This window comes from Antechinus flavipes, chromosome 1, assembly GCF_016432865.1.
Source record: "Antechinus flavipes isolate AdamAnt ecotype Samford, QLD, Australia chromosome 1, AdamAnt_v2, whole genome shotgun sequence".
Classification (NCBI taxonomy): Eukaryota; Metazoa; Chordata; class Mammalia; order Dasyuromorphia; family Dasyuridae; genus Antechinus; species Antechinus flavipes.
Genome location: NC_067398.1, coordinates 624,407,874 through 624,435,412, shown reverse-complemented (window position 1 = coordinate 624,435,412; position 27,539 = coordinate 624,407,874). Strand labels below are relative to the sequence as shown.

Sequence of the window (27,539 nt, the reverse complement as noted above, 5' to 3'; positions counted from 1 at the left end):
TATAATGTTAGTTATTATACTCAGGGAGTAAGGGGATTTCCAAAGCCCTTTGAACCTATAGCTATTAGATCTGTTATGTTTTGAGAATTGTTGATTCCACAAGTAACATTTTCAGAATAAGAATACCACAGTCAGAATAGTAGCTGAGTAGATTATAGAATCCTTGTTCTCCTCCCTCCCCTCATTCTTAGAGCACAATTTTGCCTCTCGAATTTAATATTCTGCTTGAGTCTCTTCTGACTTCTGCAGCTGTGGACAGAGCTGCAGCTGCTTCAGTGCCTTAAATAAATCTTCTGCTTCTCTAGGCATTTGTTATTGCAAAATTGTCTGGAGGCAGATTTTCCTTCTAGAGGATACTAAGTAAGGCAGTTTTTTCTTTCTTCCTCTTTTAGAGAATCTCTGCATCTCTCTCTCCTTCCTCCCCTCTTTCTAACTCTCTCTCTCTCTCTTTCTTCTGTATCTTTCTCTCTCTTTCCCTCCCTCTCTGTTTCCCTCTCTTTCTCTCTATTTTTTACATTTAACCTATTAGCCCAGAGCATTTTGGTCTTCAGTCCTATCTTGAAGCACATACATGCTGTGATGCTGTCAAATTTTATTAGCTCACTATGTCATATCTAAAGAGCATGTGAGGTGGAAATTCCCCAGAAAAGTTTTGCTGCTCATCATTCTTATTAAGGACTTTCTAGTTGAGAGATTACTTTTTCAAACTCAATATATACAAGTTAGAGCCTTCAAAAGTAAATTCCAGCATGCTTTTACTTAGAAGTTTTCATGTGAGCATACAAATTTCCTTTTGCTAGTGAATAAAATTTTCTTATACTTGAATATAACATGATAACTTTGCCTTTTGCAATCTTACGTATCTTACATAATGTTGTATGCTCCTAAATATCTTATTTTTCCCATCTTATTGAGTGAAAGTGAGTCCTCCCTCATTGTAGGTCTTTAGGGAAGGACAGAATATAGTAATAATAATAGATCATTTATATAATGCTTTTATGGTTTGTATAATGCTTTATAAATATCTTATTTGACCCTCACAACAACCCTTTAGGGGGGCAGAAAGACAAGATAGCTGGAATTAAATGAGTTGTCCAGGGTCACACAGCTAATAAGTATCAAGTGTCTGAGGCCAGACAAAAAATAATAAGAATAGTATCACTTACCCTTTGAGGTTGTTGTGAGGTAGAAATATGATATTTGTAAAGCATTATGGAAGCCATAAAGCATTATATAGTAAATTTGTTTATTATAATAATAATTATTATTATATTCTGTCCTTCCCCAAAGACCTACACTGAAAGGGGACTATTTCCATTCAGACAATCCATTCTACTTTCATATATCTCTGATTGTTACTAAGTTTTTCAAACCCAAATTTGCTGTTTGGCAACTTTTATCTGTTGTTCCATTTTCTATCTTCTAGGGCCAGATACAAAAGTCTAACCCTTGTCGATGCTGACAGCCTTTCATATACTTGAAGAGAGCTCTCACTTGAGCTGAATTAAAATGAATAGAATCAGCTATCTGTTATGCCAGAACATGCATATGCACTTCAAAAGTCCTTAGAAATCATAAATAATAAAATCTCCATTTATGACATTGAGCATGTAAGAATCTATTAACTATGATTCAGTCTTCCTGATCTATATCCTGCCACTGGACCCAGATGACTCTGGAGGAGAAAGTGAGGCAGGTGACCTTGCCCAGCCCTCCCTCACTTAAATCCAGTTCACTTGCAATTCATGGCATCTCTTCCCTGATATCAAGGTCCTCTTCAAGAACGAAGGACAAACAATAATGATAACCATAGGGCACCGTTTTAATTAATTGTCTATCAACACCATCATCATCAGAAGAGTCAATATAAGGCTAAGGTGTTCCTCTGAATACATTTAATATGTTCCTGCTTATTCTTGCTTTGTTGGTTGTACCAGGAATACCAGGTCTGTTGCATAGAACGCAAAGTATCTTTCCATTACCAAGACAGCCTTCTTTTGCTATTAACTAAAACACATTTAATCACATCACTGTTCCCTGAAGTATAGTCTCAACAGACTGTCAGCTGACTTTTCTTGACTTTGCAAACTCTCCTGTGATTACTGTGAATCTGAGTGGAAATTAAAGGCACTGGTTTCCTGAGAGAAATTGAATTTCAATTATATTCTTTAAAAAATGCAAATATATTTCTATTCATAGAACCCTGGGCCTTAGCATGGGACCTCGTTAGGACTTGGGAATTCCTTATACTTTTTTATTGAATTTCCCAATGGAACTGCCTTTTAAAGTACTAAATCAGGAGGGCTATTTCACAGAAGTGCAACATTTCAGAGTTAAAAGGGACTACAAAGGTCATCTTTCCTAGTCCATACCTAGAGGGGAAAAGTCACTGAGACACTCACCTTGTGTCTAGCTAGCTTTACTTTCAAGACTTCTAATCAGTGGGATTCTACTTCCTCCAGAGGTAACTTATTCTCTTAGTGTTAGGAATGTTTTCCTTACATCAAACTCTAAAGCAACTTCCTACCATTTCAAGTTGCTTTGACAAAAATGAATTTGGAGTCAGTGTATCTTAAGGAAGTTACATTTCCTGGTTTAATCTTTGAAGAAGTTTATGTTTCAAGTTATATTTTTTTAAGTTAAGTTTATGCCTTCATATTATCTCCCCAAGTCTCTGTGACACATCTTTTCATATGCCTCCAAGTGATTTAGCCTCAGTAATTTTGATCAGATTTATTTTTTTCCTCCGTTTACATTCAAAAACATTTCTTTGCTAATTCTATAGTAATTGGTTGGATGGAATGTAAGTTCCTTGAGGGCAGAAACTGCTTTAACCAATATGCTTCATGCTTTAACTTAGTCATTTTTAACTTAAACATCTATCCAACCCTGCCCTCCTTAGGGTAATCACTCAATAAATATTTATTGGTTGATTTAGGTATATATTTTGCCATTCTATGCCCACAATTCCCTAAACTATACTTTTGTCAAAATAAACAAACATAAGTCTTATTTAAAACATAGAAATTCAACCAACAACTGGCAGAACTAAGAATTTAGAAGAGATCATCTGAATTCTATTTCATTCTTACTCTTCCATCCCATTTGGAATTAGCCTTCAAAGTGTCAAGATAATAGAATGAAAGCCACCATCCAAAGTGCCAAGGAAAGCAGCGTGATATAATACCGCGGTCACTGGAATAGACTTTAGAATATCTAGTTTCAAATTCTAGCTCTAGGAATTGCTAACTGTAAGACTTGGAGCAAGTTATTTCCCTATGGACCTCAATTTCCTGATAAAATGCAAGTTTCAAATGAGATGACATACACTGTTTTTCTAGCTCTCTTTCATGCTCTCATACAGAAGGACTGACCACTACTATCTCCTTTGTAAAGCAAAACCCTTTCAGTCCTCATTAGACCAATTTCAAGAGTATCCATAGTTTAAAAAAAAAATTCATCACCTGAAAATTGTCCTTTTACTAATAAGCTTCTGAATTTCTGTAGAAGTAGGGTCTGTCCTAGGGCCTATATTTCAAAGCCTTTAATGGCAGACTTGAGTTTTTTAGGCTGAGACACCAACTATATATGACCTTGGGCATGTCATATAACCTTAGGTTAGCCTCAGGTTTTTTAATTTGTAAAATGGGAATAATGGTATTATCTATCTACTAAAGTGGTTGTGAGGGTCAAATGAGATATTTGTAAAGTGCTTAGCACAATACCTTTTAAGTGCCTGCACATAGTTCCTTTCCACTCTTTCTAGTTTGACAAGACTTCTCAGAGTTTGTCCTTGTGCTCTATATTCACAGTCTTCCAAAAAACCAGCATCATTTCCATGCAACAAGGAAGCACCAGGGTAAAGAAAAATTGCATTAGTGGTATTAATGTTGCAGTACAACTCACAAGTGTCAGAAGCTATAACACTTGGAGAACTCACATTTCCTGGACTGAAAAATCAATAACCACCATCATTTAATAGTTTAAGTAATATTCTCATCTGTGTTCCTGTACAGTCCAAATACCAGGAGGCCTCCTTTGCCCGTGGTTAGTGTTTTTTGCTCATTTATGGGCAATGGTCCATCCTTCTAGTGGAATGAATATTTTATTTTCCCTCAGGATGTGTCCCCCTTCTGTCTTAGCATTTGATTAACTTAAATGCTTTCTTAAAACATAAACTCTATCCACTAAAATGTATTCTAAGACTCAACCATTTTGCACCATTTATTTTTAAAAGTGAAAACAGAAACTACCTTCAAGGATATTTTACTTCCAGTGATATAGGCATAATCTTGATAAACAGATATATACAGTGTACCTAAAGTGATTAAAAGGTAATTTTGGAAGGGGAAGGCAGATGACAGCACTGGGAAAGGCCCTTATAAAGGATTTCATTTGAGCTAGGTCTTAAAGGAAGCCACTAATTCTAAGAAGTGTAGAGGTAAAGCATTCATGAGAGGGGTATCCAGTAATTCGGGGCTGGAGCCCTTATTGGGAAGTGGGGTGGGACTAGGGCTGGATGTGTAAAAATTTGGATCAACTGCTTAGAGTTAATAATGTAAACCATGGAAAAGCTGATGAAGTCATCGAGTAAGAGTATAGAGATAGAACATTTACTATATACCAGGTGATTGCTAACCCCTGAAGATGTAAATATAAGCAAAGAAGAAAGGCCCAATCCTTAAGAAACTTAAATTTTAATGGGGAAAAGCAACACATAAGAAGAACCTGGAAACTAAGAATGGAGAGTGCAGGAAGATCCACAAAGGGGCAAGGCTGTTGGTGAGAAGAATTCTAGAAAATAAGGAACATTGTGAATGGAGTCAACTTGGCTGAGGTTCCTCATGAAATGGTCTAATCTGGTGAGAAATGAATGAAGAAGTAGTTAGATATCTAGGAGAAGAACCGAGAGAGCAGAGTCGCAAAAACTAAAGAGGATTGAAGCAGGAAAGAGGATGCCTAGGATCAAAGGCTACAGAAAGGTTAATAAGGGTGAGAATTAAGAAAAGGATATTTGATTTAGCAATTAACAGGTCATTGATAACTTTTGAGAAAGCAGATTCAGTGAGTGATGAAGATGGAAATCAGATCAATCAAAAAAAAAAAAAAAATGTATTAAGTGCCTATTATGTGCCAGGCATTTTGCTAAGCACTTGACATAATAAAAAAAAAAAAAAGAAAATGACAGAACTTGCCCCCAAGGAGCTTACAGTCTCATTGGGGGAGAAAACATGTCAACAAATATAAACAAAGCAAGTTATATATTGAATAATTAGGAGATAATTAACAAACAAAATACTAGAATTAAGAAGAATTAGGGAAGGAAATTACCAAAGGTTGAGGAATGAGAGGAGTGCAAGTGGATGTGAGGAGTAAATCAAAGAAAAACATAGATATATAAGATGATAGCAGCTTTTTGGTAGTGGCAAAGATTTGGAAATTGAGGCATACCTATCATTTGGGGAATGGCTGAACAAGTTGTGATGGTTTCCTGCCTAGGTTATATAAAGTAATGAAGGAAATAGTTTCAGAAAAACTTTGGAGGACTTTTATAAACTGATGTAGATTGAAGTGAGCAGAACAAGGAGATCATTTTACAGGTTAATAGAAATATTCTAACAGTAATCAACAGTGAAAAACTTAGCTATTCTGATCAATGCTAATCCAAGCCAGTTCTAAAGAACTCATGATGAAAAATGCTATTCACTCCCAGAACTGATGAATTCTAACTGCAAATTTCATTTTTCTTGGCTTTTTTTCAATATGGCTAATATGGAAATATGCTTTGCATGATTTTACATTTATAATTGACTTCATTGCTTGCCTTCTTGATGAGTGTAGGAGGAACTGGAAAGAGAGAATTTGGGACTCGAAAAATTTCAGTGCATCAAATTAATAAATAAATGATAAATTTTAAGAAATTAGGGGCAGTAAAAATGCTAGTGACTGGGAGAATCTGGAAAGGTCTCATGTATCTAAAAGATGGAAATGAGGAGAAAAGGCATTCTAAGAGAAGGGGGAAAGCCTATGTTTTGTCATTAGGGAAGAGAGAGATCATTAGTGAGATCATTATAGCATATGTAAAGGGGAGTTTTGTATAATAATCCTAGAAAGGTAGATTTAAGCCAGTTGGGAAGAGCTTTAAATACTGAACTAAAACGGAACTAGAATCTATTTGTGTTTGATCCTAGAAATAACAGGGAACCTTTGTGGTTTATTGAACAAAGAAATATTAAGGTGGTATTTGTGTTTTAAGAAAATAACTTTGGCAGTCACATGGAAGATAGATTAGAGAGGGAAGAGACACAAGAAAAAAGAGCCAAGTTTTCGTGACAGTTCAGATTAGAAATTATGAGAGCCTAAAATGCAGAGTTGGTCAGTGAATAAATGCAATTGTTAAATACCTCCCAAATGCCAAGCACAAGATGGTGACTATGTGAGTGGAAAGAAGGTAATTGAGGAAGAGCTATTTTGGATAAACTTGGCAATTGATAATATGAGATAAGAGAATGCGGATAAAAAAATTAAATTAAAATAGAAATAGAAAAAAGAGTTCTGAAAACACAAAGAGGTACAAGATACATATTAATTGACATCATAAGTTAGCACTACACATCATTGCTTTGTTTGTTCAGTTTTCTCAAGATGCTAGGGTGAATCTAGACTGAGAGAATCTCTGTGGCTTTATTCTAGGCACCATTCTAGTGAACTACCTGAGCTAAAATAAAGGTATTTTTTTCCTCCCTTCTAGTCTTACCATTCAGATGAAAAAAGATGCATATATTAGCCCAAGAAAGCTGAGTTGCATCAGCTTTCATTTAGGCAGGAATCCTAAATAAGCCAATTATTTACCTTAATAGAGCTCCAAATGAATAATACATTGCTTTTCTAATTCCCTTCCTTTAATTTCAGATAGTGCCATTTACCTGTACGTTATCAGTTTCTTACTCTGCTATGCTTGTGCCAGGAAACCCAATACTTTACTTCCTTCTGTTTTACATATGACCACAGTTGACTTTCATAAATCAGATGAAGAATGTAGTCTTTAGTTCAGAGAAGGTCTTGTTAATTTTTTTTCTATCCTGTCAGTTTAGAAATGGTATTTTGTTGATACAGATAAGATTATTAGGGCATATAGAATAATCAGCACAGTATTTCCAGGTTGAGGAGTTCACAGTGAAATAACTTTGTTGCCTTTTCAACCCTTTAGAATTTAAGAATTTGTTGTTTGTTAGTTAACTGTGGAGTTTTGTTTGATTTTGTTTCCATTCTGACCTATAAACCATGAGCAAGAGAATCTTCCTGGTAATTGCTTCTGCTTTTTCACAAAGCAAAGGAATTTTTGATAAATTTTGTTTCTAGTTAAGAAGAGAATAGTCTCATACTGTCTTTGAAGATAAGAGGAAGGGATATAATCTAGGTGATAAAATTAGGTAGATTCAGATCTTTGATCAGATACAAGGACTAGTCATTATTTCCCATCAGAAGTTCTATGTGGTTTTTGAGTCTGAAAAACATAATTCTACTCCCAGGTCATCTGAAATCTCATTAACATGAATATTGACTCAATCTTTGAAACTCAGCACCTTCTCTGTTCCCTTACTTGCCCCTATCCTCTAATTGAAGAGCTGGAAGAGGAACAATATATTCCTTCTAAAATTTTCCTTCATAGTGAATTCACAATGCAGATAACTCACCATCAGAGCTCTTATTAGTTTTCATTCCATGCAACATTGTTGATGAAAACCTCTTGATGTACCTTCCTTCCTTTTCCATCTTCCTTTTGTGTGTTGTCTCTCCCCCACTTCTCATTAGACTTTAAGCTTCTTGAAGGGACTGTCTGTCTTGAGTCCTCAATAAAATTAACATAGCACCTAGCACATAGCAGGTGCTTAGTAAGTGTTAATTTAATTTAATTCATGGGACAAAGTCTCTAGTAGGATTCCTCCAAGGATATGCTTGGTTTTTATCAATGTATAGAAGAAGACATATGAATCATATTTGTCAGATTCACAGATGACATGAAGCTAGGAGACTTAGCCAACCCATTAGGTGACAGAATCAAAATTTAGATATTGACAGGTTGAAATAGGTTGGCAAATTGGGGTTGAAGGATAAATGCAGTCCAATTTTTTGTGTAGCCTGTGAGCCAAGAATTTTTTTACAGTTTTAAATGCAATGAAACATTGTTTAGAAATGTAATAATTGTTAACTCAAGCTTTACAAGCTGACCCAATTGGCTTACATAATAGCTTATCAGCAAAAATATGACAAGAAGTTTAATAACAACAAATGTACAATTCTGTGTCTAAATAGAAATAAATCAGTTTCATAAGGAAAGGTTGAGATGCAAAAGAAGTAGTGGAGATGTGTTTAAACAGATCCTATAGGGGGAAAAAAATCTACAATTTTAAATAGACTGTGTGTTCAATGCGAATCAACAATATGAATTGGTAGCCAAAAAAAAAAAAAGAGAGACAGTATCCAAGACTAGCTCTACTTTATTCTGATCTTGGTCAGACAGCATCTGGAGTATTCCATTCCATTCCATTCCAAATCATATTCCATTTGGGACTTGAAGAGAGTAACCACCAAGATGCTTTCCTATATTGGTCTGGATTGATCTTCCTACATTCCATGGCATGGAAACTTTTAGTAAAACCTTGTTTCACCCTTGCTGTTTCTCTCTCAAGACATGCTATCTCCTGAGACGTAGGCTTTCCACTGGCTAACCCTATTTTCTCCTTCCTCATTCCCATCTCCTGGCCTCCCTAATTTTTTTCAGGTCTCAGCTAAAATCCTACTTGAATTTCTTCAGGAAACCTTTCTTGATCCCCCTTAATGCTAGATCTTCCTTCTATTATTATCTCCATTTTATTTTGTCTATAGTTTATTTATGCATGTTTTACATTTAATCCCCTCAGTAACTTGCCATCTCTTTGAGAACAGGAAATGGTAATTTATTTTTGATGGATTTTTTGTTTGTTTGTTTGTGTTTGGTATCCCTATTGTATAGCTTAGTGCTTGGCACTTGGCACATATTAAGCATTTATAAATGCTAGTTGGCTTGAATTATTGAATTAAATTGAAGTAAATTGTGTTGTTTAGATAGGAAAAGAGGAAACATTGATTAGAAATGATAATCTTCAGACATTTGAAGGAGTGCTTGTAGTCTGGATTTTTGTTTGGTGTCTGAGGATATACATAAACACAATGGAAAAGTTGCTGAGTAGCAAGTTTTAAGTCTGCTCTAAGGAAAACTGCCACTTACATAAAGCTAATAAAAAGTAGAATGAGGATACCAAGACAAAAATGAAATGGTCTTTGCCCTTAAGAAGCTTATATTCTAAGGGACTACACTTTAGACAGTTGCCCAAGGCCTTGACAGATTGAGTTGGCCATGGTCATATTGATCATATGTCAGAGGCAGGATTTAAATCTCAATGTTCCTTACTTCAAGTTTAGCATTTCCAGCTATCTATTCTATTGGAGGGAGGTGTGGTGAGGTGGAAGGAGAGCAGGGTTCAAAATGTACTGCAGAGCTATTATATATATTCATTACTTCAGTTTATTTAGTACCAAGTGTTTGCAGAACACCATTGTCAGTGATAATAAGGCCACAGATAACAATGCACAATAATATAAGGTAAGCACAAAAAACTGGTTTTATGACATACCAGTGTAACAATATTATTTGTGCTTCATTAAGTTGTGTCTGTGTCCATTTCTAGCTTATTTGGTAATTCGTTCTGATATAATGTATCTTCCAGGGGAGAATTTAAAAGTATTATATAACTTAGTTTTCACCAAGTTCAAATATCTTCCAATCCATTATTCTGAATCGGTGAATTTTTATTGTACATGAGCTCCAGTTAGGGGACCAAAGTGAACATTGATATGACCCTTACAATTGAATAAAATTTGGGATTTCTGAAAGTCTTTATGTTCTCTCCTAGGTTTTTCTTGCCTCAGGGGGTATATTAAAATCTAACATCTTCATCAGACATTAAAAAAAATTATTCTGTGCCTTGTTTTGTTTTGTTTTTGTCAGAAAACTTGAGCCTTTAAAAAAAAAAAAACATACTGTAGATTGATTTCATATGATCCAGAAATTAAAGAGAAAACTTTTAGAAATTAAATATCAAATTGTATCTTCCATTGCTTCTGGTGAACCTAAGCTGATCAGATCTCTCCTGTCTACCACCAGATAGGATTCCAGGCTAAAAAGTCTTTCTCAGTCACACATTCTACTACTTGATTTATAAATAACTCCTGGAAGGATTAAGTTTTATTCACATCTTCATGTGAATTATTTTCATCAGATGTTTTTGATTTTGCATTTTTTAAAGACCTGTAGATACTAAAAACACAGGAGTTTTTCTTTTAGTTTAGAGACCTGGAGATTGAGGAGAAGTAAGGAAAAATAATTATTAAACATGGACTAACTACTCCAAAGGAGGGCCTCTAGGGGCAAAATATTCCAGGGGAGAATGGTGATGTTCTAAAAGACATGAAAAAGTATTGGATAAATAATAGGGGGCAACACTGGGAGAAGGGATGGTGAGACTAAAATGGAATATAAAAAAGGAGGTGGAAAGAGATCAAATGTACTTTGAATCTTATTTAAACTAAAGTGCCAAATGCAGTTGATATAAATAATCGATCAAGAATTTTTTAAATTATATATGACAGGCACTATTTTTGTTTCAGGGAATTACAAAAATAAAAATTTCTATTAATTTGCATTTATATCATATACTTTTATATTAATTTGCATTTAATTAAATTTATATTAATTATATATAAATTTTACCCTATAATAGCTAATATTTACATAATGCTTTAAGATTTCAAAGTACTTTACATGCATTGTTTACTCATTTGACCCTCACAACAATCTTTTGAGTTAGATTTTGTTATTATCCTCATTTTACAGATAGGGAAAATGAGCTACATATAGAAAAGTGATTGGCCTGGTATTACACAGGTAATAAGAGTCTGAGGTAGATAGTTAATATAACTGGACTACTTGCTATCTAGGAGAGGGCGTGGAGGAAGGGAGGGAAAATTGGAACACAAGGTTTTGCAAGGGCTAATGTTAAAGAACTGTCTATGCATATGTTTGGAAAAATAAAAAACTTTATAAATATTAGGAAAAAAAGTCTGAGGTAGGATTTGAACTCAGGCCTTTCTGACTTCAAACTCTAAATTCTATTCATTATACTCTCTTGCCATTCATATCTTGTATTAACTAACTTATTTTAGAAATTGCTGTCAAATTTTAAGTTACTTCACACAGCTGCCGTCTTAGATTCTGTGTATGTGGATTAGATGATTTCTGTCCAATGTTCAGAATATTTCATTTTGATTCCCTATTGTCTACTGAATAAAGTGAAAACTTCTTATCCTGTATTTCAAAGTTTGCCTTACTATGTCAGTCTACCATTCCAACTCTATGTCCTATCATTTCCTTTTGTGTTCTAGCTAGTCTATTCTTCATACTTTATATATAATGCCTTATGGTATTCTCCCTGTTCCTACCATGAGGCTGTTCTCTATGCCTGAATGCCTAACACCACTTCTCTCATTACTATAGACATTTACATTTATATTCCTACTCATCCTTTTTTTTTTTGATGAGGCAATTGGGGTTAAATGACTTGCCTAGGGTCATACAGGTAAGAAGTGTTAAGTGTCTGAGGTCAGATTTGAACTCGGGTCCTCCTGACTTCAGGGCTGGTACTCTATCCACTGCATCACTTAGCTGCCCCCCCCCCCCAACTTATCCTTTAAAGCAGGATTTCTTCATCTGAAGTCTACGAACTTGTTTTTGTTTGTTTAACATAGCATGTTTTGAACAATGCATATGGTTTATACTTTTCTTTTGTATTTATGCATTATTTTGTAAAATAATTCTTGTATGTGTCACATTCACCTGATAGATTATAAATTCCAATGACAGCAGAAATTGTATTTTTTCTAAATCTGTTCTCTCTCCCAGTACCTAGCAGGTGCTTATTTCACCTAGTAGGAGTTTAATAAAGTGTGTTGAATTGAGCTAAACAAGCATCTTTATAGAGATGCTATGCAGGAGCCAGAAATTGGCCATACATTTTATTATTTCATCTCTGTCCAATTCTGTTATTACAGCATATGCCTAACAATGTTTTTTTATTTCTTGAATAATGGCCAACATTGCCAAGCAAGGTAATTTAATAAGATCATGTGCACATACACATATGTACTCACACAAATACATATACATGCAGGGAGGAGAAACATTTTTTCTGAAGAAATAATTCTAACAACAGCTATTTTCCATTAACAGTGATATATCTTCATATTAACATTACATTTCTAGCTAAAATACTTTTCTGCTGAGTTAACTAAGCTAAGGACACACCTGGGGTATTTTTCCTCTTTGTACAAGCTAAATAATATTAATCAATCTTGACTCATTTTGTGTGGAAAGATATATCTACATTATTCTGACAACTTTTTACCAGAAGAGAGTTTTCTATTTTGGGTGACAGAGCTTTATACCTGAAAAATAATGGGGAAAACTTCCTTGCTTCCATTTCCATTAGTCAGAATATTTCCAAAGACTTGAGGGTGGGAGGATCAGAAATCACAAGCGAATGTTTGCCTTTGGCAAATTTTTTTTTTTTTATTCTCCAAAAAGATAAAGGTCCCTGGCCTCTCTTTATGAAGAGTGAAAATCTAACGTGCTGAGCATTTGTTCTGATTTAGATCATTGGTAAAAGCATAAGCCTCAGAGTGTTAGAGGGAATAAAGTGAAATCTTTATTTCAAAAAATTGTAGCTTAAAATGACAATCTGATGTGGAGGACAGTATAATTGTTTGCTCTCTTCCCCTCCCACCCACCTCCACTCACCTCCCATTAACTGTCATTTTGAAATATCCAGTTGTATTCTAATTAATGTAGACAGAATTCAACATCAATTCAATCAGCATTTAGTAAGTGTTCATTATCTGAGTGGGCCTGGATTCCAGTGTGGACCTGCATTTGAATCCTACCTTTGCACACACTAGCTGAGTAACTCAACCCATTCTTAGTGAGCACAGAGGGGTCAAACATGTAACCTAGTATTAATTATGTGTGGAAAACCATCTTTCCTAATCCTTTTCTCCAGCTCCCAAAGCCCTCCTCCCTGATCATTTTATATCTGTTCTGAAGATCAGAACTGTGTCATTTTTTACTTTATTTCCCCACTGCACAGAATCTGGCATATAGTGGGATAGTTAATAAGTGCTTGCTGATTCACTAAGTCCTAAATCAAGAGTGGGTTCTGAGCAGCGTCAGTAGAGGGAATTCCTAGAGTAATGTAATTATCAAATCTTTAAATTGCTTCTACCCACAGCTACAGTGGATAGGGGGCTGGAGCTAGAGGTCAGGAAAACCTTAGTTCAGATACTAGCTGTGTGACCCTGGGCAAGTCACATAACCTCTGCCTTAATCCAATGATGAAGGAAATGGCAAACCACTCCAGTATCTTTACTAAGAAAACCCCATGGACAGTGTGGTCCATGAGTTTCCAAATAGGCAAAACTGAGAATAACAACATATGTTGGGTACCCAGCATCCAAAGACAGAATTGATTAGAAAGTCTTTGTCCTCAAGGAGCTTACCTCCTACAAGACAGTATGTTATACATATAGATATGTACAAAATTCTATTAAAGTTTTACTAGCTTAAAACTACACTAAAACTTCTGGGTTACCCTGATCAGATAAAATAAAAACAAAGAAATTGTGGAGGGAAGGCACTAGCCTCTATGAGGATCAACAATGGTTTCATGTAAAATATTGAGCAAATTTAGTGATGTTAAGAAGTAATGGTGGGGAGGGGGGAGTTTCTGTTAATTTTTTTTGGACAATCCTTGGATACTAGGCCCATAGACTATTAGCAGGCTGATACTGCACAAGTTTCAAGAAATAAAATCATTGGCAGGCCATAGTGAAGCCCTGAAGGAAACTTAGAGGAGGATGACAATCATTACTTTTGTATTTTCATAGAGCCCTATGCTTTATACCATTAGGGTCCTTTGTTCCACATAGTTTTACTATATGCTATAAATAAATATATAGACCTTGGGCTTTGTTGATCTAAAGTAAGATTCAGGAGCCTCCTTGAACTTGATCTAAAGCACATTGGATTTGGCTTCATTCAGGATCTTTTTTTTTTTTTTTTTTTTTTGCTCTTTTCTACACTTTACTCATTTCTAAGCTCCTTTCTCACCCTTCCTTGGTATCTATCTACCATATTTAATCCATAATTACCTTTCTCCTTATCCTTTGTGGCTCCCACCATATCTTGATTCCCAGTTCTGCTACATCTTTCACCTTTGTTTATCATATCCAATCTCTTAGATTTAGAGTAATTTTTTAGTATATAGTACATAGTAAAGTAAACTTTAGATTTAAGTAAGAACATTTTTCTAATCCGGGATAGAGAATTTTAGTTCCGGAATAATTCAGCATCTGAGGTCTGGAGAGGGAGAGGTATATTTGGAAATGTAGATGATGTAAAAAAGAGATGTCGGTTAAAAAAAAAAAATCATTAAGAGAAATAATGTAACAGCATAGGGTAATTAGTTTTGTTATTGTTCCTTTGCTTCAATTGTGTCCAACTCTTTGTGACTGTATTTGGGGTTATCTTTACAAAGATACAGGACTGGTTTGCCATTTCCTTCTTCAATTCATTTTATATATTAGGAAACCAAGGCAAACATGGTTAACTGATGTGCTCAGAGTTACACAGCTAGTATCTGAGATCAGACTTGAACTCATCTTCCTATTCCAGGTCTAGCACTCTGAGTTGCCTAACTGCTCCCAAGATAATTAGAAGCATATACCAAAAGTCTGTCTAACCCAACTGACTGGTTCTCAGTTTATGAATTTATCTTATCTCCCTAAAACTCCTCTGGCTGGGAACCTTCATAGCCCCCAACATAGAAAAATATTTGTCATCCCAGAACATCCCCTGACTGAATTTGGATTAGTTTAGTCCCTTGGACCTTCCGGCTAATTTGTCTATTCCATGGGTTGTTAACTTAGGATCTGTGAAATAATTGGCCTCCTAAAATAAATTTTAATAACTTGTTTCATGTAATTGATAATATTTTTAATCCTTTACATTTCATTTTATTCATAAATGTTATTCTGAAAGGGGTCCATAGTTTTTACCAGACTGAGAAAGGAGTTAAGATTTCTTGGCCTATGCCTTAACTCCAGCCTTAATCTCAGCCAATCAGAAGGCTCCCTCTAATTGCTACAAAATGAGTTTTCTGTCCATATTCACACATAATCCCCTTTTTTAAAAATGTATCCAAATCCATGATATCCTGAGTCTAGGGAATTCTCAGTGCAAAAATTCCTTCCACTGATTAAACTCCACAACTCTTGCTATAAGTTTTAGAGAATTTCCTAAGATGCTGAGATTTCAAGTCAACAAGTCACTCAAGATTTATTAAGTGTTTGCTATTTGCCAGAAACTGTGCTAAGCATTATTGAAACAAAGGCCAAAATTATTCCTACTTGTAAGAAATATATAACCTAATAAAGGAGACAACATACAAAAAATTAGGGCAGATAGCTTGCCCAAAATCAGAAACAGAATTTGAACATAGTTCTTCCTGGCTCTAAAAAGTTTCTTTCATTTATAAAATCATACTGTAATGAGAGAACTAGAAGATCTTCTAGTGAAAGAATCATAGATTTAGATATGGAAAGAACCTCAAAGATCATCTCATTTAACCCTTTCAGTCTACAGATAAGAAAACTTGCCTCACAGAGAGGTTACATCACTTGCTTAGTTTATACAGTTAGTTTGTGTGGAAGTCAGAATTTGAATCTATTCCAAATCCATTGACCTGATTGAAGTTCCAGCTTTTACAAATGAGCTTTAGAAAGATGAAAAGTAAAATAAGTTGTCCAAAGTCAGACACGTATAATCAGTGAGAAGAGCTAGACAAGGACCCAGGTCTCGAAGCTTTCCATGCTGTGTTTTTTTTTCAATAGACATGAACATCTTGCAAAGTGTCAGTGTACTCCAACGGCTCGAGTAACAGCTTATTTGATGAAAAAGCAGTACATGTTGACAGTGTGCCAAGTCAAATGAAGTTCATTGTTGGCGTGATAATTTTAAAATGCAGTTCAATGAACTTGACAAACTTCTGAGTGAATAAATATCATATGCCATCCTCATTGAAGTTGTGTGTCAGTCACAGAATAATTTAGTATATTGTTATAGAGCCCTTCTAGCTAGTTGCTATGCAGTGTTATGTTTTGAACAATCAATTCTCAAAAGTGAGAAACAAGGACTTTGTTTCATCTTTCTAAAATGGGGTAGAAAGGAAGACTGACCTGATTTGTAATACCTCTTTTAGGAGTCATTGTGTATAATTTTATGAAGAATAATGGAAACATTAAAAATGAAAACACTAAAGTTAGTCAGGACTTCAGCTTTTCTTACTTGCCTTAGTTCTTCTGCTCCGGAGAATCGGACTTAGGAGTAATGGGTGGAAATTACAGATTTTTGCTTCATCTAAAGAAAAAAATTCTTATTTATTAATACTGTCCAAAAGAGAATGAGTGGCCTCAGGATATAATTTATGCCTAATCCTTAGAAAGCTTTTAAATTGGGCACTAGATGATCACTTAATGGATATGTTGTAAAAGATGTAGAATGAACTGGATGGTTTCTGAGATTTCTCTAACTCAGATATTCTTAACTTTTTTCATGTCATGAATCCTTTTGGAGGTTTGTGGATCCTTTTCAGAATCATATTTTTAAAATACATAAAAAATACATAGGATTACAAAGGAAAACCGTTATATTTAAATATCTATAGTAGACAAAAAGACCATAATTATTTGCAGTCTAGCAGTAGGTCAAATCCCTTGAAAGTCTGTGGGATCCAGGTTAACTTTTGGAGGTCAGGGGAAGGTGGGCTTAGTGAAGTGGGAAGATTATCCACTCAGGCTTTTGCCTTCCACATATTTAAAACAAAACCATGTTGTACATTGTTTAGCATAATAAACATCTTGGAGCATACATATTTCAGTTACTTCTTCCAGAAAGCTGTGACCTGTTCTAAAAAGGCATCGTCCTTAATGTTGGGAAGTGCTTTCTTATGTCTAACCCATTTCTCTTACTGCCATTTGAAGGCATTTTCCACCATTCTACTCATATGGAAAACAGCTGCTTGGCTATGTTCTTGTAACTCTCCACAGGCTTGATTATTGTGGCCCCTCAGCTCTCTTTTTTTCTAGACTGAATAACTCCTTTAATCTATCTTCAACATTCCTATGTTCCATCCCTTTAATCATCTTTAAGGTCCCTTCCAGCTCTCAGATTCCAAGAATCTTGATCTCCGCCAGCTTTCAACATTGCTATTAAAATGTGGCTTTCCAAACAGGACATAGTGTATTCCCATTCTTGGTCTCACCAGTAACTGAATGAAAGGAGGTTGCTTCTGGCCATTGACAGGATTTCAGGTACATGTTTCATAATTGAAAAGTAGAATTATCTATCCCTGTTTATATACAGGGATGTTGTTAAGGAAAAGAACACTATGTGACCACTGGTTTTTTATACTTGCTCCCTAGTTTATTAAATAAAACTTACACTTTTAGCATCTTTACTATTCAGACTTCAAATATACCCAGTGCTTTTGCTAAAGGACTAACCTATTTCATCTGACTTTCCAAAGTGTGGATGGTTTACATTTTGTTTTTATTTTCAAAAAATATTATACTAACTCCATTTGAAGCAGCCATCCCACTCCCATACAGGGTGTTATTGCTTGAGTATTTTGATGTTTTCATTCTCAAAACTCCAAAACTCAGTGAGATTGGTTTGGATCATTGTTGTAGGATCTTACTATTTGCCACTTCTTTTATGTTTAAAATTTCTAATACATTAATATACGCCTTTATATTTTTTTAAACACTTTCACATCTGTTTTCTCATTTGACCTCTTGTCATCAACCCCAGAAGAATGATTGGGCAGATAATATTATTCCCATTTTACAAATAAGGAAATTGAGAAAGAGATTACATGACATGTTTTATGTGATACTGCTAAAGTGCCAACAAGAGCGAGCCAGAAGTCTCCTAATACTCACCATTTAGTTCTTTTTCCTTTATGCCACTCTTTAATAGCTAGAGGAATTAGAGGTTGTATGTACTCTCTATAGTGTTAAACATCCATATGAAAAGCATCACTACCATTATGTTTTAAGGACATTGCATGGTGGTAAGAGCATGGGACCAAAATCTTCAGAAAGAGTTACTTGTAAACGTTTATTTCCCCCAAAAGTAATTTTATTCAAAGTCCAAGTTCACCTGCAGCCCAAACTGTATAAAGTAATATTATGAAATTTTCCCAAAAATTAATAAAGAATCCCATTTATCCCCACATTAAATGCACCATTTTTCATTATTTATTTTCCTTATTATTAATTATATTTTATTATTTATTTTCTTTTATATTATTTCCTTTTAATTTATTATTTCATTATTAATATATAATTTCCTTATTTTGTTATTATTATTTTATGATATAAACTTGACAAACATCAACAAAACATCTATACAAAGAAAAAAAGGAAAAGAGGATTACACATGAGATTATGAATCTCTGTTGTGAATGCATCATTTGCATTATTTTCTTGAACAGGTCCTGTCAAGCTTTAATAGCTTAAAACTGAACAAAGATTTTTGGAACATACATTTGTGTATATATGTATGTACATGGCATCATCTTCATTCCATTTAGTTAATAAAAATTCAGTTTTAAACTCCAAGTCAGCTCTTTGGGAAATTCTTTTGCATCATACTACTCCTAGTTATCAGAGTCCTAGTTATATAAGACCCATATATAAATAAATGCAACTGCTGCAGCTTCCCTCATATGAAAGTCTCCAGCCTCTCCATTCAGCCAGCCTTGTGACACTCTGCTGGTCTAGCTAAGATGGCATAAATGATTGAATTAGATGTTAAAGCATATTGTGTATGCTTATCATACCAATAATATGTATTTCATTTTCCACAAACACCAGTCATGTGATACAATAGGTTTTCTAAAATATTATCTGCCTTTCACCTCAAAATTTTGTGTGTAATATATATGCATATATACTTTATGTAATATATATATATATGTAGATTTTTAGAAAATAGGTCAAAAAAACTTTTCTAGATAAACCATTCCCTTGAGTAGCAATAGGGTTTTTGGTGATGTGTTCTTGTGTGCACATTAAGACAGTACTTCCTAGGATAAGTGGACTAATATAGAGCCTGGTGAAAATCAGCCTGGGGCCACAGCCAGTAGCCCTTTATAGAGTAGGTAATGATACCAGTCAACTTTCCTGGTATGGCTAGAGTCTACTGGGTAAATTCTCAGTTAATGAGAAGGTAGGTGGTTGGGAGCAAAAGGGTCACTTATCATAAAATACTTCAACAATAACAGCAAAAACCAAGGGTCAGAAGTATTCCAGAATCTGTAAAAACAGGTTGATTTGACTATGTAAAAGCAATTAAATTCAAAAGACAAATAAGGAAACATAGTACAAGATCAAGAAATTAGGTGAACTATGAATTTGAGCTGGGACAAAAAGACTCCTGTTCATATGAATTTTGACTCATTCAGCATTGTGAATATGCTCATCCTTTCTTATAGTTAGAGAGTTCCGAGGCCTGCATTGCTCTGCATAACCCTCAGCTACAGATAGCCTTGGGCCATGCTTGTCCCAGGAAATGCTAGTGCCTTAAAAGTGGAAGATTTTTAAAAGATTTTGGAAGAGGGGATGGAGGAGGAATGAATGCAACAAAATATATTGGAAAAGTCTGAGGAAAGAGTGGAGCAACTGGAAGATATGAGTACTATACTTTCAGGGAAGAGATTTGCTTTCTTTTTCCTCTTTTATGGAATATGGGAAGTTATAGGAGCTCAGGCAGCCAAAAGGTTGAAAAAGCAAATTAAAGACTTCCCCTGATTAGCCAAGATGCCCTAGATAATATAAATAGACCATTTAGAACTGAAGGGAAAAAAAAAAGAACAGTAAAAATTGGCTCCTAAGAGAGAAACTTCCTGGGGTTCTTTGACATTAAATGAGTCTAAAAGATTAAGCATAAAACTTCCAAAGGGAATTTCTGCTTCTCTAAATCAAGATTGAGTTTGCAAAGGAAAATCTGTAAATGAATGAAAAAGAATAAAATATACCTAGGCATTTAAGATTCAACGATTTAGAATTAGAAGCGAACTTAAAGATCATGTGATTCACTCTCCTCAGTTTATAATTGGGAAAACTAAGACTCAAAGCTATTAAGTAGTTTTCAAGGGCTCACACAAGTAAGTTTTCTCTGAATTTAAACCCAGTTCTTTGATTCCTCACACAGCAGTCTTTACTATAGTAGGAAGTGTTTTAATGGTTAGCTTTAAGTTTTTCTAGGTTAATAAAGACTTCTAATGAGTTCCATCATTGAGCATAGAAAAATGTTAAAAAAACATGGATCTCCAATATTCCTAGCATTTTTTGTACTTTTTCTGTTGAATTAAGTGGCTATCACACACTAGTGCCATCTATTGTCAGAAGGGCTAAATTAAAGTTTCTGTTTTTTGAAAAGTAATGGTTGTTTTTTTTGTTCTTCCAGACATTATGTTGAGAGATAGAATTTTAAAATTTCCCATGTGTGGATATGATATATGTACAGCCTTTTCTCTAGATAGAATACCGCTTTTGGACAGCAGAAATGAGTCAAAGATACACCTCTCCTCTAAGAAACGAGTTATCTTACAAATTAAAAGATTTCAATATAATTTGAATATTTTATATGATCAAAAATATAGTTCCTTACTTAAACAGTTAAACTTAATTGTCTTTATTATATAACTTTTTCAAAGTAATAAATAGAAAATAGTATCTTTCCCATTCACTTTAAACTTGTCCTACTTTTTCTTCCTTTTTTTTTAATTCAGAGATACACGATTCAAAGATTCAATAAGGAGTGACCTCAGGCTAGTCATTGTTGCTTTGTCCTTTCTCTGAAATAACTTGAATTTCACATCCAAATCAAATTAATGAATTACCTGGGACTAACAGAAAGAGTTACACATTTATTAATTATTCTGATTGATGGCATTGAAGATTGTGTTGAAGTACCAAATCTTTGTCATCTTCTTGCTTTTCGGCAAGACTTTCCTGAGTCATAAAAATTTAAATGTTTTAAACATAAAAACTTAGTTTGGCACATCTTAATTCAAAGCAGATGTGAATTATTCCCATTTCTATTCTGCTTTATCACTAAATTAATTACATACTCTTGTAGGGAATTCATTCAGGCATTTAATTACCTAAAGAAACTCACGTGGAATAAAAGACAAGACTTAGCCAAACCATTATTTGCAAGGGAAGTAAGCTTATAGAGCAAATGACTTTCCCAAAATGAATCACAATAGCGTAGATATCAGCAATAATGCCCAGCTTCCTCCTATTCACAGCTGTTTTATTAGTTTTATTAGTTAACAGATATAGATAGATAGATATAGACCAACTATGAGCATTACTTCTTGAAACATATGTGAAGTCTTTGAGAAAATCATCTATTTCTTTTTTTTTTTTTTCTAGTCCAACAGGCAACCAGCTAAACTGAACCTACTCACTTGCCAGGTGAAACCTAATGCTGAAGATAAGAAGTCTTTTGACCTGATATCACGTATGTAATTTTTTTCCTCTGAATCAGTAATTATAATTTCTGGGGTTCTGTATATTCATTTGTTGGGATTTTTCAGCAATTGATTTTACTAACCAAGTTTCCTTAAAGTTCTTACTTTAATGATTCATTTGCATTCCAGTGGGTAAATCTCCCTGGAGATCAATTAGACTTCCATCATAATTCATATATTATGTCCTCTGCTGATAAACATTCATAACTTTCACTACCATCAGTGGCAGTCACAAATACTAGAGAGTATGTTTGAATCCAAACAATGGATTAGAATCCAGATGTAGAGTGAAATCAGTCAGCCAGTAAACATTTATTAAGTGCCTAATATATGCCTAGACTAAGTATTGAGGATATCAAAAAGAGTTAAAGTCCCCATAGGGTGATGCTTTGAAACTAGACTTAGGAAGAAAAAAGTATTCCTTGAGTATCTTTGTATCTGTTCTAACCAATGGTCCAGCTTCATAGACTCATATGAAGAGATAGAAGCTCTTAACCTGGAGTCCCTAAACTTCTTTTTTATTTTAATGAATGTATTTCAATGTGATACATTTCCTTTTAATTCTATGTGTTTTGTACATTTTGAAACATTATTCTGAGACAAAGGGTCCATAGGCTTCAGCAGACTATCACAGAGTTTCATGAGACTAATCTGGGAGCCAGGAGATCTGCTTTTTTAGTACTGGTTGTACCACCTACTTAGTATGTGATCTTGAATCAGTCACAGCATCTCAACTTCAGTTCCTTCCTCAGTTTCTTAAATGAGAATGTTGGATAAATTGAATTTTAAAAATCCTTGTCATCTCAAACCTCCTGTATTCTAAGGTCTCTTCCATTTCCAACATTCTGTAGTCTAAAATTCCAGCAATCCTTCCAATTCTAACATTCTAATTAGGTGGTGCAATATATAGAACACCTAGAGCTTGCCAGGAGAAATATCCATAATCTCAGATATGCAGATGATAAACTATGATGGCAGAAACTGAAGAGGAATTAAGAAGACTCTTGATGAGGGTAGAAGAAGAGAGTGTAAAATCTGGCTTAGAGCTTGATATCAAAAAAGTAAGATCTCAGCAACTGGTCCCATCATTTTCTGGCAAAGGAAGAAGGAAAAAAATAGAATCAGTGTCAGATTTCATATTCTTGGGCTTAAAGATCATTGTAGATGGTGACTAGAGTCATGAAATTAGAAGATGCTTGCTCCTTGAAAATCATGACAAATTTGGACAGCACACTAAAAAAGCAGGGACTATCACCTTGACAACAAAGGTTCAAAACTATGGGTTTTCCAGTAGCATTATATGGATGTGAGAATTGGATTATAAGTTGAACCCCACAGAATTAATTCTTTTTGAAATTGTGATAATGGAGAAGACTTCTCAGACCCATGGACAAAAAGGATATCAAACTAGTCAATTTTTAAAGAAGTGAATTCAGCACTGGAAGGTCAAATACTAAAGCTGAAGCTAAAATACTTTGGCCACATAATGAGAAGACAGGAGTCATTGGAAGAGATTCTGATATTGGGAAATATTGAAGATAAAAATAAAAGAGGACTGTGGAGGATGAAATGAATAGGTAGTCATAGAAGCAACAAACATGAACTTGGACAGGTTTCAAGAGATAGTGGAGGATAGAAGGGTCTGGCATGTGGCATGAATAACCAAATAACAGGGCCTAAAGTCAGAAAAACCTAACTTCAAATCCTGCCTCACTCACCAGCTCTGTGATTCTGAGCTAATTATTTAACCTCTGACTGTCTCAGTTTACTCAACTGTAAAGTGAAACTGAGCACCTACCTCAGAGGCTATTGTGAGAGGGAAAAAGATATTTTTAAAACACTTCTTAATGGTTCCTGGCACATAGTAGATACTTAACAAATGCTTGTTCATTTCTCTCTTCAATAACATTTTAGGTTTAAAGATCTCTTTTAGCTCTAAAATGATGTCTTTTTTGAGGGGAGTCTATATATAGTGCATCATCTTCCCTTTAGGAAATACTGTACCAGACAGAATCCAAATAGTTAAGATTTGATTCACTTGTTTCAGTTCTTTAGAAAAGGAGATTCCATATTACCTATCCAGTATTCTACAAACTAATATTCCTTTAGGTTTCTGGTTTTCTCTTGTAGTAAAAGAAATGCCATTCTAATCTGATCATAATTAATAATAATGTTAGCTTGCATCTGTATGTCACAAAGATGACCCTTTGCAAAGTATTTTACATATACCTTATCTTGTGTCATCTTCAGAACAATCCTGTGAAGTAGGGGCTAGTAATTATATATATTACAGATGAGGAAACTGAAGATGAGAGAGAAAGATTAAACCTAGAGTAATACAAGTTATAAAAGTCTGAGAAGGGATATGAATTCAAGTTCAGCATTCTATTCATTGTGCCATCTAGCTACCCTATTAAAGGGCTATTTAAGAGCCCCCAGATTGAAGGAAGCGGAGGAACTGACTTTCATGTTGGAGTTCATTGAAGAGGTTCAGAACATTTTCATTGAAAATAAAAAGAGAATCAGCATAGATTTTTTCCTTCTTCTCTAGGTTGCTGCCTGTTTACAGGTTTAATCCTGTAATCAAAAATCAAAAGTGACAGATTCCATAAGGTTCATAAAATCATAGGAATTAGAACATGTAGCAAACTTAGAAGACATCTAATCCAGTGGTATCAAGCATCCTGTGTAGAGATACAGTATATATTGACATATTGACTTAGAAGACTATATATTAATAGTATCTATATTCTATTGCATTTTTATTTATTTTGTGAAATATTTACCATGTACATTTTAATCTGGTTCAGCCACTCTGGAATGCTATTGGTCACCTGTTTGATACCTAATTAATGTAACCCACTTATTTTGCTAAGGCTCAGAGTATTTGTGAAGAGTATTAGTAACAGATCAAGGGTTCAAACCTAAATCCAATGTCTCTAAATCCAATGCACTTGAAACCAATCCCACAATTGTTCCTTTTCCAAAAAATAGGTGACAAGTTTATTAGAGATTAACTATAGGAACCTAACTATTCATCTTAAACATCCTTATTTCAGAATTGACTTGGAATCTAGGGAAGCAGGACCATAGTCAATAATATTTTCACTGCAAAGAGCCACCAAAAAAAAGTTTTCATGCCCTTTAGAAATAGTTTTGTTACTATTATATAAATATATTGACCTAAGCATTTAAATTATTGTGATCTCAGTTTATATGTGTATTAAGAATTTATAGCAGAAAAAGACCTATATTGGAAGAAAGAGAAGGTAGACATGAATTCCAGCTTTGCTTCTTACTGCCTTTTGTGAATATGGTGACAAGTCATTTGCCTTCTTAGCATGCATTTTATATCCTATAAAATGAGCAGCATACACTAAACAGTTTCTTTCAGTTCTAAATTCTGTAATTTTTTTGTAATGTCACTTTTTGCTAGTCAAAAGGTTGTTTTTTCCTTTTGGTCTGGACCTAATTTGATCAGTATTAAAACTTTGACTAAAAAAACTCTAATTGTGCTAATTCGAGTCTGAAGCAGTTGATTGCATTTCTGCAGAGTTATGTGGCTTGTCCAAGGATCACAGGATCATAAAAAGAGCAGAACTGGAAAGGTAACCTTAGAAGCCAAAAATCCACACCTTCCCCCCACTTTACAGATGAAGAAACTGAGACACAGAGACATTAAGTAATTTATTTAGGGTTATAAAGCTAGTAAGAATCTGAGGCAGATGTAAATTCTGACTTCAAATCTAAAATCCTCTGCATTATACTATACTTCCTCTGTGTTTCCTATCACCAAGGAATTAATTGATCATGAGTATTATTAAAAATTTATTCTTTTTTTTATTATTATAGCTTTTTATTTAGAAGTTATATGCACGGGTAATTTTATAGCATTGACAATTGCCAAACTTTTTGTTCCAATTTTTCCCCTCCTTCCCCCCACCCTCTCCCCCAGACGGCAGGTTGACCAATATATGTTAAATATGTTAAAGTATAAATTAAATACACAATAAGTATATATGTCCAAACAGTTATAAAAGTTTGTTCTTTAAAATGCAGCATTACCACAGTAGACTACACCCACCTTTTAGATTTAGGAGTGCATTAGGAAGCACAGCAAATTCTAAACTATAGGGAATTGCTCGGCACCACTGAAGCATTTCAAAACAAGCTGCTTCTGCAACTCTTGGCAAGCCTGTTTACACCTTTAGCCTTCAGCATCCTCCTTTAACTGATTTAAGATGACTCTTTGGGAAAGGGCTTAAGTCTTCCTCACAGCAGCCCTATTTCACCGGGCAGCAGTCACAGCTTCCTTAGACTTCTTTGAGGCAGAATAGTTCTTTGGAGAGTTTAATCTCCAGGATGACCAGAAGGCTAAGGGATAAGTGATTTCTTAGAAAAGGGATTTTTTGAAAGGAAAAGAAAGGCATACTTAAAAAAAAAAAAAAAAAGTTGAAAGGGGAAGGGGAAAAGAATTGAATTGACAGGAAGGCACTCTTTTTTCTGTCACCAAAATCTCTTTGGAAATATTAGATTATCATGTAGCATTTGTTTGAAAATCCTACTTCAGAAAGTAAGTTTGGAAAGATGTCTGAATGGAATTTATTATCATTCAAAACACCATCAAACTAAGACAATGAGCCCAATACATAAAATGGTAGATGATTATTGATTGTCTTTTAGAATGTGATCTACATGAAATGTTGTTTATAAGTTTTCATATTCTTCCCTTTTTTGTACTTTTAGATAATAGAACTTACCATTTTCAAGCAGAAGATGAGCAAGACTATGTAGCGTGAGTATTTTCTTTTTTAACAATAATTTGTTACACTTGGACAAATTAAAGAAAGCAAACAAGTACTCTTCTATGCAAGAACTAGATCTAAGTACTGGAAGATACAAAGGTTCATTCCCTATCCTCCTGGAGTTCATAATTGTAAGGTACAAAGGAAAGAGTATACTAAGTACACAGTGATAGTGAAAGTTCTGACCAGAAAAAAGATAATTTCTAGCTTTGGGGGTAGAAATGGAGAAGAGAAGATAAAGCTTCCTTGAGTTGGTGCCTCCTGGGCTGGACCTTAAAGAATGGCTAGAATTTCAGTAAGATTTAGGTGAAAAAGTGAACAAACACAGGGAAAGAAGGAAAAGAATGAGAAATTCAGGCAACTGTGAATTAATAATATAATTCCATGAATTCATAGACAACTTTTTAATTTCAAAAACACTTAGCTTTTGCTTCTTTGCAAAGCTCTAGGAATATTAAGACAGACAAGCAAATAGTCCCCTTTCTCAAAAGAGCTTCCATTCTATTAGAGTTTATGTTCTACATTTCCTCTAAAATTTTGTATGCTTTCCCATATATGAGATGAAGTTTTGGTTTGGGGTTTAGTTTGATTTAGATTTGTTTTTTTGTTTGGTTTGTTTTGGTCATTAATTACTGAGTATTTCCTATATACCCAACATCATTTTACAAAAGACATTCTTACTCCAAGGAATTTATAGTTTATTCATCATTTTCCTAAACAGATCAAACCAATAGTCCATAAAGGACATCTAATCATTTTAAATCCATAACCATCATTTACAAAACCTATGGCTCTTAGATCATAAAATATAAAAGTTTAAAGAAATCTTAAAAATTATCCAGTCCAGTACCTCATTTTGCTTGTAAATCAATTTTCCCACCCCCATTTTTAAGGCACTTAGATGGTTCAAAAAGTTCTATGTTGTCTTTCTCACATATGTGCATATATAGTGATCTAGATACACATGTGTATGTACATGTAT

General features: G+C 34.4%; 1 protein-coding gene across 8 annotated transcripts in view; it reads left to right on the top strand.

Moving 5' to 3' along the window:
- Positions 1 to 27,539, top strand: part of ASAP1 (ArfGAP with SH3 domain, ankyrin repeat and PH domain 1) — a 594,911-nt gene that overhangs the window by 501,476 nt on the left and 65,896 nt on the right. For all 8 annotated transcript variants that reach the window (XM_051971096.1, XM_051971093.1, XM_051971094.1 and 5 more), the window contains 2 exons: positions 21,655 to 21,742; positions 26,499 to 26,547. In XM_051971096.1, coding sequence (XP_051827056.1) covers positions 21,655 to 21,742; positions 26,499 to 26,547 — 137 coding nt within the window. The remainder of the gene's footprint in view (positions 1 to 21,654; positions 21,743 to 26,498; positions 26,548 to 27,539) is intronic.